Consider the following 10,786-nt stretch of genomic DNA (forward strand, 5'->3'; position numbering starts at 1 on the left):
CTCGGACTGCTCCTCCTATTGCTGTCTCCACCCGTCGTCTTGCCTGCGCTGCCACAACGGCCCAGCCCGCACGCTGCCCATGCCAAGGGACGCTGAGCCACAACCCTTAGCCAGCCCCGCCAGGGCCTTACCGCCGCTTCTGCCTGCGCTCGAGCGAGCTGCACGCGTATGTCGCGACAACGATCCAATCTCGACGAGACTTCTGTTAGAACTAATCTTGTTATTAGTGCGTACAACTAGATATGTTTATATCATGCTTGTAGTTGAGCTGTGGCTGTGTGTGCACGTCAGGTTGTGTTCACGTGCATAAGGCAAAGCTAACTATGCATGTTAGTTAGATGCATGCGTTAAAGCTCCGGGAGTCCGATGGCCGAGTTGCGTGCAGGTGGAGATGGAGCAAGAATCGGACGCATTAGTTGTGGCATGCGCAAATTCAGTTAGAGGCCTACAGAAACTTGGAAGCGACTCAAGCCAGGACGTGTGTGCGCTGTTAGTCAGCTGAGTAATAGCCGGACCAAGCCAATGTGTGTGGCTGGCCGTTGTGTGTGCATGCATGGCAGAAGTGGTGCGTGTGTGTGCATGCAGCTAGGTAGGTAGTATGTGGGTCAAAGTAGTGACGTGAGTTTAGATGGCATGGGTGCTTGCCGTGTGTATAAATAGGCATTTCAGTCAATGAGTAAAGAGAGGCCGAAAGGGTTGTGGCCAAAATGTAACACTTGTGGTTGCCAAGGAAATGTCTCACGACAAAGCTGGTTGGTACTCTTCCTTGGTAGATGTGTGCGTGTGTGTGTATGTGTCTTTGAGTTCTTCCATGGTGAGTGTGTTCTTGAGAGAAACTAAGAGAGAAGAGAGAATTGTGTGAGAGGAGGTAGAAGAAGAGCGGCGCTGCGAGGACGCGACGCCAACAACTTCGTCCATAACACCCAGCCGCTAGCTTCGACTGCTACTCCCTTCGAGCGCTGCTTCCAGAGTGCAAATTACACGATCGCGATCGTCAGCACCACCAACGGGAACAACAAGCCACCGAGTTATCCTCTAGATCAACAGTTGCACCTGCCTCATCAAACCTTGCTCATGATACCACTTGTTAGAATAAATTCGAGGCATACCTTTGATCATCGGAGGACCAAGCAATCACACGAGCACTGACACCAAGATTTGTTAACGAGGTTCACCGATATGGCTACATCACCTGGGCCTGATTATGGGCGCTCCTCCCCATGACACCGCCACAATACCGCACCCGATCGCCCTGGATGCCGGCACATACCGCATGCTTCCCCTGTGTTCCTGTGCTATTATGTCGGTATAGGTTACATCGTGTGTCTACCCCCACTATATATGAGAGGCCTAGGATACAAGTGTCCTACTAGGACACGACTTCATGTCCTATCTAAAAACAATACTACTCGGAGTCCAACTATAACCTACCTTGTACACAATATTCGACACAACTCCAACACTCATGTCCAAATAACGGAACAGGGTGGTGGGGGGTGGAGGGATATACATTGCAACATGGATGACCGTTGTGTAATAGTTAAGACTTTTTCTTGGTCTGACATGCGTAATCTAAAAATCAAAACCAATAACTTTTGCCCGTCAAGATTTTGGTGGCGCGACACTGCAAAAAAAAAGGTTTTGGTGACTCGAGGGAGCTAGGCGATGACTTGATCGCCGGTCAAGGACCTCTAAAAATTCATCGGACGCTGACTCTACTATTGCCTGTCAACTGAAACTGGTGCTAAATCCTGTAACTGATGTCATTCTCCTTTCATTACAGGCTCTGGGTGCATTTTTCATGCCTGTGCTTCATATCCTTTTATGTGGTGTATTTGCTTCACAAGGTGGGTGTTTGTAAATACTGTCAGCTAACCAAATTCTATTTGTTCAGTTCGGGCGTTTGATAGTTGGCAGCAAAATTCAGTCTTGTTACCTTGTTTAACTTCTGAAATTTTTAGTAAATTGTCGGTAGGTTTTCCTTATCAAGCACTGCTGATTTCATTTAAACACTCGCGGTAATTGGCTGAAAGATGTATCATTGTAGAAGTGACTATTCTGCTCTGATTGTAAGCTGAAATATTGTCGGTAGGTTTTCCTTATCAAGCTCTGCTTTGAATCAAAGTCAGCCGACACGAGTTTGCCAAGTTCGGCGATAGAATGAACTCAGTAAAGTTCTAGAACTCGGCACAAAACCAGATTCTAGTACTAGTGACATATGCATGTGTTGAATTAAATGTATCCCTTTCAATGCACATGGCACAAATACTTACCAAACAATCTCGATTCGCAATCATATTTATGCATGCATACAATTAACGTGGGCGTGATCACAGTGAGCTGCAGTCGGCAGTTTGGAAAGAGAGCTCCTCCTTAGTAAGGTCGTACAGCAAGTGCATGTTCTGCAACTGAAAGTTGCCGATGATGCTCACGTAGCTGGATTTATGCATCACCATGCATGACATGGAATCATCCAGCGGCGCCCAGTAGTTCTCTGGCGGCAGCACCATGTCCGCTCCGCCACTGAAGTGGAACACCATGGACGGCACTGTCTTTTCCTGCGCCACTGCCACACACAGGTCGATCCCACTGCCAGCAGGTGGCGGCAGGAGGCTCCCGTTTAGCTGCCTCCGGAGCTCCTCTCTCAGAGGCCTGTACGCCCCGTCGACCAGAACCGAAGTGGGGTTACCAGAGTCGACAAAGACACCGCCGCCGGTGCCGTTTTCTTTCAGAGCGAACACCATGGGTGGGATGGAAAGCCTTGTTTGCCCCACGCTTATTCCGATGAGTGGGACATAGTAGAATGGGTTCCTTTTAGGGCCTTGCACGAAAGACATGGACATTACAGGGCTGCCGCCGCTAAGGCTCGCCGAGGCGCCGACGAAAAGGTGGCTGCTGGCACCGGGAGTGGCGTTGCTGCGGAGGTAGGGGGTGTGGCAGTAAGAGAACTTGCTGGCACCTATCTGAGAGACGAGCGACAGGGGGCCACGGCCAAGCCCTATGAGGCCGGACGCCCCGTCAAGGGACCCCGGAGTGATCATCAGCGTGTCGACGCAGCCGAACGTGAGCATCACCGAGCCGTGTTCAAAGGCGAAGACCTCCGTGCCAATGGACCCTCTAGCGTCGCCAGCGCCGTAGAAGGCCCCGAAAGCGCAGCTGCCATCCCGACGGCACGAGTGCGCCTGGTTGGCTAGGCACAAGGTGTCGTTGCATGGCACCGGGTGGAAGCTGTCCGACTTGGACGCGTTATAGTAGGGCAGGCCCTGCATGACGCATGATCCTTTGAGGTTGCAGGTGGAGCACTGCGTCCAGATGAGGTCGCTACCGGTGTCGATGAGGGCCTCGGCGCGCTGCGGTGGGTTGCCGATCAGGTACTCGGCGATGTACTGGCTGGTGTTCCAGTGGACCGGTGCGCTCACGTCGACAAAGGACGCCAGGCGCTGCCGGCTGCTGGCCATGGCGCGCTGCACGCGCTCCGCCACTGTGTAGTTCCCCTTGCCATCGACATGGATGAGCTCCATGTGTAGCCCTGCGCTACCACAAGTAACTAGGGTAGCAGCACTCGAGCACAACGCAACGATCAGCACCAGCCTTATTTCCATTGTTTCCCTTGTTGGTTTGATGCAAGCTCCTCACCATGTTATAACTTAAGTGGTAACCTGTGGCCTCCATATATATTCATCTGGATAAAATGTGGAAACAAACAAACTGACGGAGGATTGACGTAGTACGTACATTAATATACACTAGCTAGTAGTATAATCAAATCTTGGGTGCCGGCCTGAACCTTGCACGGGATATGGGCGGACTTCCTTATGGCAGCATAGACATAGGACAGCCGTACTTACTACCATTTTCGAAAATTCTACCATTATAGATACAGATAGGTAGCAGCTGTCGTTACATCGCTCATCTCTCCATGTGTCAGCCTTTACAAGAAGCTTGGATTTTGTCGCCAAATCCTAGTGTGTGTTTTTATCATTTGTTCTTAAGGGTTGCTAGACAATTATTTGACGCGGTAAACCTCCTAATATAACATTATGACTTACTAGTATAGTTATATATCGTGCTGTCTGTGTTCTTGCATGTAATGATTAATCTAACAACGCATAGAAAAATTAAGACACAAATACAAATCTAGTAGACCAAATCAATTATCTACGAAAATCCCGAAACATCCATTCAGTTAAATAGCGAATTACAACCTATGGGTCTCCAAACTATTTATTACTATTAAAGTTCACTGGCACAAATGCCTGTACATTGCACCCGGAGGGGTTTCTACTTGTGCACTACAGCAAGTTTCTTTTTGTGAAATAGAAATAAAGTACCATGCTGGTGTTGTTGTGGACATGATATCTGAAATGTATATCGTGAGATTATCCAATGTTTGTTGAACTCTACAGTTTTTTTATCATTGATGAGTTGTTAGGTTTAAGATGTACAATTTCATGTTGTTGAATGTTTGTTCGTCTGCCCTTGAATAAGGTTTGGGGGAATCAAATGTTAACATCAAATCTGCGGTGGTGTGAGGATGTAATGAATTTGTGATCCTTGCAGCAGCTAAAATGCATTACAAATCATGGTGCACCAGCTTCTAGTTATTTAAAGTAGGCAAGCGGTAAGAACCTATATAATGTAAAATCTGAGCATAAACAACAAACTACCTTATGCTTATGTATTACTCCTCGAATCCCAAATGTATGTGTTTGTCTTTCCTACTCTTTTCAACATGTATGTTGTAATAGGATTTCTAGGAATTTGTCCCCATTTTTTTTCTTTATACCGTTGTTAAAATGAAAGCTCTCATGAATAAATGAGGTATCTTTTCCAATGTGCAATAACTGTATGGCATGGGCATATTCGTGGACAAAATACACGTACGGCAGAAGAAGCAACTGACTTCCCTAGCAAACTAGAGTTGGCTTAGTTCTGTTTTTTTTTTTTGGTTTATCAGGTTGTTTGTTTGTTAGCTTCTAGTCAGGAGGTTTGATTTCGTAGTCTGGAGTAAGGTGAACTTGTTAGGGCCAACTCTATAAGAAAACAACAAAACATTTGACATTAAGCAAGGAAAATTAAACCCGCCTAATCGGCCTTTCAGAGTCTCTCTGGTGAGGGAACACGCCGTAGCTCCTTGCCACTCCTACCCACGAAACTAGCATATCACATCATTGTTATTTTTGCATGTTCTTAATTATTTCTTGGTCTGGAGTAAGGTGAATATCAAAATTTGGGAACAGAGCAGGTGATAACTCTACTAAAAACAAAACCAAGGCCACAGTAATATTTCCATCCTCTATCCCAGCTTTTATGATTTAAAATTCATCAAGTGGTTGAAACAAGCACCAAGAGAAGTATTTAGGTTGAATCTCATTTCTTCTATGCATGTGACAGGACTGGATCGTATTATATTGTAAAAATAGAATTATGAATGTTCAAAGATAAGTTTAGAATTGTACCTTATGTGCGATGACGGGATCATCCCTGCTATGATTTAAAACATAGTTAAGCATCGGATCATTATCATCCCGTGCTGCTATGTACCCATACAATTGTATGGAGTCATTGCTGATGGAACACTCAGCCAACGTCAATGAGAAAAATTGCAACATATTCCTTGAAAATAAAAATTCTGGTCTGGCTTCGAGATCCTCATCCGCTCCAACCGACCTTCACGAAGAAGTACATAATATATAACAATTATTAGTTCGTGTAGTGGAGAAATTACATATTACAAAAAGATAAACATCATTTTAACCGGTGCATTGCGCTAAGTTGTATAGAACCATTGTATAAAGAATACTGTGAGCTAGCTCAATGTAGGCATGAAAAAACAACAACATGTTTCAAAACACCTGAGTTGAACAAGTTTATGATCCTAAGAGTTTTTCATATACATGTGGGTTTCCCAAAATTGAAAAAAGTAGCTAGGTCAAAAGTACTCCCTTCGTTCCACAATGTAGTGCATATAGATTTTTGGAAAAGTCAAACTTTATAAAATTTGATCAAGTTTGTAAAGAAAAACACATACATCTATAATACTAAATACATATCTTTAGATACATCACAAGACGTAATTTCATATTGTATATATTTATTATTGTAGATATAATTAGTTTTCTCTATAAAGTTGGTCAAAAGTTTGTATAGTTTGACTTTTCAGAAAATCTATATGCAATACTCCCTCCGTCCCCAAATGCAAGCATTTATAACATTTGGAGTCTTTCCACAAATGTAGAGATTTCTGGAGTATTGAACCTCGACCTAAGGAAATAAAATGGTACACTCTAAGAAAAAACTAGAATGATTACACTTGTGGAAGGAGGGAGTACACTCTTATAAAAGTAAATATAATGGTAGAGATGTCCTAACCGCAAAAAACACTAGTATAAATAATATGAACTCATCACATGAATCACTGAATTCTCTAAGGCGGGGAGTGCCCTTATTGTGAACTTGGACACAAATTAGTTAATCCATTAACTTTGGGTTATCTAATTTACTTGGCAAAATAAGTCCTATCATGAAACTGTACTGGAGCTATTTGCAACACTTTTTCAGCCATCTGGTCCGCATGCCATAGGATAAAGCTCCTTGCCACACTTATGGTGGCCATTTTAGTCGACCATCAGGGCCCACCTTTGTTTATGCATGAAAGTATTCTATTGTATAAACTTACTTTTAGTTTACATGTTCGCTCTGGTATCATATATTGTACTATATGAATTTTGATTTTTGCTAGCACATATGTCCGTGGGTTGCAACGGGAGAAAAAATAGTTTACATTTAAATTTAGTGAGAATTATATGTGCAAGCATAATCTTGTGTGCACGCCAAGAAGGAACATTTAGAACATTTATATTCTGGTTTCGCCACTTGTGAAGTAACCAATCTCTAACTTTTTTCATTCATTGATCAAGGGAATTTAAGGTATGAAGTTTATACATTTAGGTCCTGGATTTTGTCCGGTCATCGCACGCAAGAGAAGGCCTGTAAATTATTCAACCTAATTTTCCATTCATTCTAGGGGATTTCAAGATATGAAGTTCCACAATATGAAAGAGAGGCAGGTCTTCACTTTTTCATGTACATGTCGTAGATATAGTATAACTAGAGTTAATTGTACATTGCTATTTTTCCGTTCATTGATCGAGGGGTTTTAATGTGTGAAGTTCCATAATATGGGAGTGAGTCAGGTCTTCTCTTTTCCATGCATCTAGCTCACATAGTCGGGTGTTCTCTTTTCTTTTCCTCGGATAGCAATCCTCAAGAAATATAGGGTTAGCTAGCTCATGTATTTAAGAACATACTGCAGCGTCAGATTCGAAACAATTTTTGATTTTTTAACTTGTCAATAATAATTATAATTATGAATCGTTGACTATTCTTGGAAAGATGAATAATTTTTGAAATCATAAACAATTTAAAAAATGCGAACATTTTTTTAAAAATGCATACATTTTTAAAAAAATGATTTTTAAATGAAACATTTTTTAAATATACAAAAACTTTTGGAAAACATGAAACTTTTATAAAAATATTAACATTTTTGAAAATGGGAACATGTTTTGAACATTCTTTTTTTAGAAAATGTGTATTTTTTAATCAAGAACAATTTTTTTGACGTTTTGCATATTGCACTAAAACAGGAATATTTTTGGAATTTGTAACATTTTTTTAAGTGTAACTTTTTCTGAAAATTCTGAACAATTTTGGAAAACACAATTTTTTTTGAAAAAAATGGAACATGTTTTTCATTTTAAAACATTTTGGGTCCTTTTCCGACTAGCTCACATACCAATCCATCCATACCTCGTCCAGCTTAATCCATCCATCTTACTACTTGTAGTTTCGCAGACATATATAAACTGATACAACTATATGTAAAGGAGCAATGTGGGACCATTTAAAATATTTTACCTTCAATTTGAAAATTTCACTAAAACAAAAATATTTTTCGTATTTGGAACAATTTCTAAGATGCAATTTTTTTTGCAAAATCTCGAATAATTTTTTAAAGCAAAATTTATTTTGGGAAAAATGGGAATATTTTTTGAATTTTGAATTTTTTTGAATGAGAATTTTTTTTGAAGTTCTATTTTTTCTCAAAACAGGAACACAATTTTGGAATTATGAACAGTTTTCGAAAATTTGAAAAAATAGACATTATGAAAATTGTTTGAAAATTTGGAATTTATGAAAAAGGAAAATAAACATGGAAGGGATAAAAGTAAAAAATAAACAGGAAAGAAAAAGTGAACAAAAATAAAATAAAGTTAGAAACAAAACATAGAAAAAAGGAAATCGGTCCGGCCTGGTCTGAGGCACCTTGTGCGAAGCTCCGACTGTTTTTGTCCACATGCAGAAAATAGGGTATTGCCGCTGCGTTGGCCGGAAAATAAGTGGGTTGGCTTCGCTGGGCCACAGCATGCGCCCCATGTATGAAATTTTGGAAAAATTGTTTTTTCTTTTCTAGCAGACGGACGCACAAAAATTTAGTAGCATCTCTGATAGCAAAAAGAAAAAAAATTGGTGCTGAACAGATGAAAAAAAATCAAAGGAACACACGGAAAACGCTAACCTTCACCCGACTGATGCCCGCACAACATTCGCCGCCTGTGTAGCCATCAGATTGATTTTGATCGAGCGCTCGCATTGGCGACGAGTCCCGTGCATCTAACTTTTTTTTGCAACAAGCTTCTTGTTTCAGAAGCTTTCTACGACAAAGATCTTGTTTCAGAAAGAACAAAAGTGTTTGATGGTGAAGATTTTCTTTCGGCAACAGGGTCTAGTTTCAGAAAGTTTCCGCAACAGAGGTCTTGTTTCAGAAAGAAGAAAAATGGTTCGACGATCAATATTTTCACTTCTGCAACAAGGGTATTGTTTCAGAAACATAGCCCCGGTTGCAGAAAGCGTAGAATGAGCGTCCCACGTTAGGGCGTACGAGGGCAAGCATTGCAACAAGACACATGTTTGAGAAACATAGCTTCAGTTGCAGAAATTTCCAGAGGAGTGCCCGGCATGAGACTTCATCGTTGTTGTGCTGGAGTAGAGGCAGCTGCTTGGGGTGCTGGTTCGGAGGAGGCGCGTCGATTCCAGCGGCCGGCGGCGCTCCATGGCCGAGGCACTCAGGCCATGACGGGGCAGTGATGCTGTCTCAGTGGACCTTTGCAACAAGGTCCTTGTTGCAAAGTCATGAGCACAACAGGCTAGCCGTTGGGAAGGCGCCCAGTTGGCTGGGACGGTAGATCGGACGGTATTTCGGGCAACATCCGAGGGTTGCCGAGGTGGCTGATCTTATCAGTTTATCATCCGGCAGACGTGTAGCATTGCCCTTTACTTTATTTGTAGGTGCTCATCTCCGAATAATGGAAAGGGGCAGGAAGCGGAAGGATCTACATTGCGACATGGGAGTGGGAGACCGTTATGTAGCAGTTGAGTTTTCTGTTTGGTCTGACATGTGTAGTTAAGTAAACAAAACAAAGAACATTTTTAAGCGAAGATTTTGGGAGCGGATGCCAAGTATACCGAGCTAGACGATGATGTCGTCGAATTGTCACTTTACTACCAAATTAATTAAGAGGTAACAAACTTTTCCTTCCAATCTCAAGCAATCCTTTCTAGTTTCTTCCCCTTAATTTCAATACAAAGTTTGAAATGGTATGTTACAAATCGATTGGTAGATCTGGCTAGCTGGCATGAGCATAGACAAGCATAGACGAGATGACGATGGATGGAATCATGGATCAAACAGCAGCCTTGGTTGGCCTGGGGACGTACTTGCGGAGCCAAATCTCACGTTGTCCTATGGGGATCTTGACGAGCATCTCGCCGTTGAGCACGAGCTTCCCGATCGCCTCTGTCTTGAAGATGATCCGGCCATACATGGGCATGTGGCCTCCCTTGGTCTTCTCCATCAGTACCCTTACCACACAGTCACCCCACTTCCTACACCCATGCATGCAAACCATGAGACATGATCCAGATCCAATCATCATGAATCATGCATGCAGATCTTAGTAGATCCATGTGTACAAATAAACTTAATCAATAGATCAACTAGTGTATGCAAGTGCACACTTACTGCTTGAAATACTCAAAGATCTCCTCACGGTGGAGGGCATTTCCTTTGGAGAAGGTGATGAACATGGAGCGGCAGTCCTCCGACACTGCCACTGGTTGGGAGGTGTAGGGCACCATGAGCTCCGGCGGGTTGACAATCATCCCAGTCTGGACCTCCGGAGCAGGACATGCAGGCGGTCGTCGAATATGAACTTGCCGGCACCGTCGAGGAAGTGGGCGACCCCGCGGACGACGAGGTCCTGGTGGAAGGTGAAGAAGCCCGGCTCGATGTGGACACCGCCTTGCATGCAGAGCGCAGAGATGATCGGGATGGGCGGGAGCGCAGGTTTCTGGTGGCGGAGGCACTCGAGGACGGCGTTGGCCTCTTCTGCGACGACGACGACGGCGTCAGGCACCATGGGTGGGACGTGGTGGATGGCGGAGATGGTGCCCTGGTCCAGCCACACCAGCAGCGCCACCGCATTCTGGGCTTTCTCTGGGTTCCCGCACACGGACAAGAACCGGTTGTATGCCTGCCGTGAGACGCTGTACATGTACAACACCTCGCGCATCGTCATCGCCGCCATGGTTGCTCTGGTTATTTGGTTGCTCTTGCACCGGCCGGCCGGAGAAGAGGCGACGGGTGACTGACCCGAGAAGAAAAACTAGCAAGAGAGGAGCGAGGAAGGGGTGATGGGTTGATGGGGAATGGACCGATATTTGT

The 10,786-nt window shown here is 43.5% G+C and overlaps 1 protein-coding gene across 1 annotated transcript; it reads right to left on the reverse strand.

Annotated features, from left to right (window-relative positions):
• Positions 1–2,330: 2,330 nt before the first annotated feature.
• LOC119282402 (aspartic proteinase nepenthesin-1-like) lies at positions 2,331–3,602 on the reverse strand. Its single transcript, XM_037562636.1, has one exon. It carries the CDS (start codon positions 3,600–3,602, stop codon positions 2,331–2,333), a length of 1,272 nt encoding a protein of 423 aa, XP_037418533.1.
• Positions 3,603–10,786: the final 7,184 nt, after the last annotated feature.

The sequence above is a fragment of the Triticum dicoccoides genome, chromosome 3B (assembly GCF_002162155.2).
Source record: "Triticum dicoccoides isolate Atlit2015 ecotype Zavitan chromosome 3B, WEW_v2.0, whole genome shotgun sequence".
NCBI lineage: Eukaryota > Viridiplantae > Streptophyta > Magnoliopsida > Poales > Poaceae > Triticum > Triticum dicoccoides.

Bases quoted from the DNA above. Each gene is read 5' to 3' on its own strand.
- LOC119282402 (XM_037562636.1), bottom strand. From the start codon at position 3,602: ATGGAAATAAGGCTGGTGCTGATCGTTGCGTTGTGCTCGAGTGCTGCT.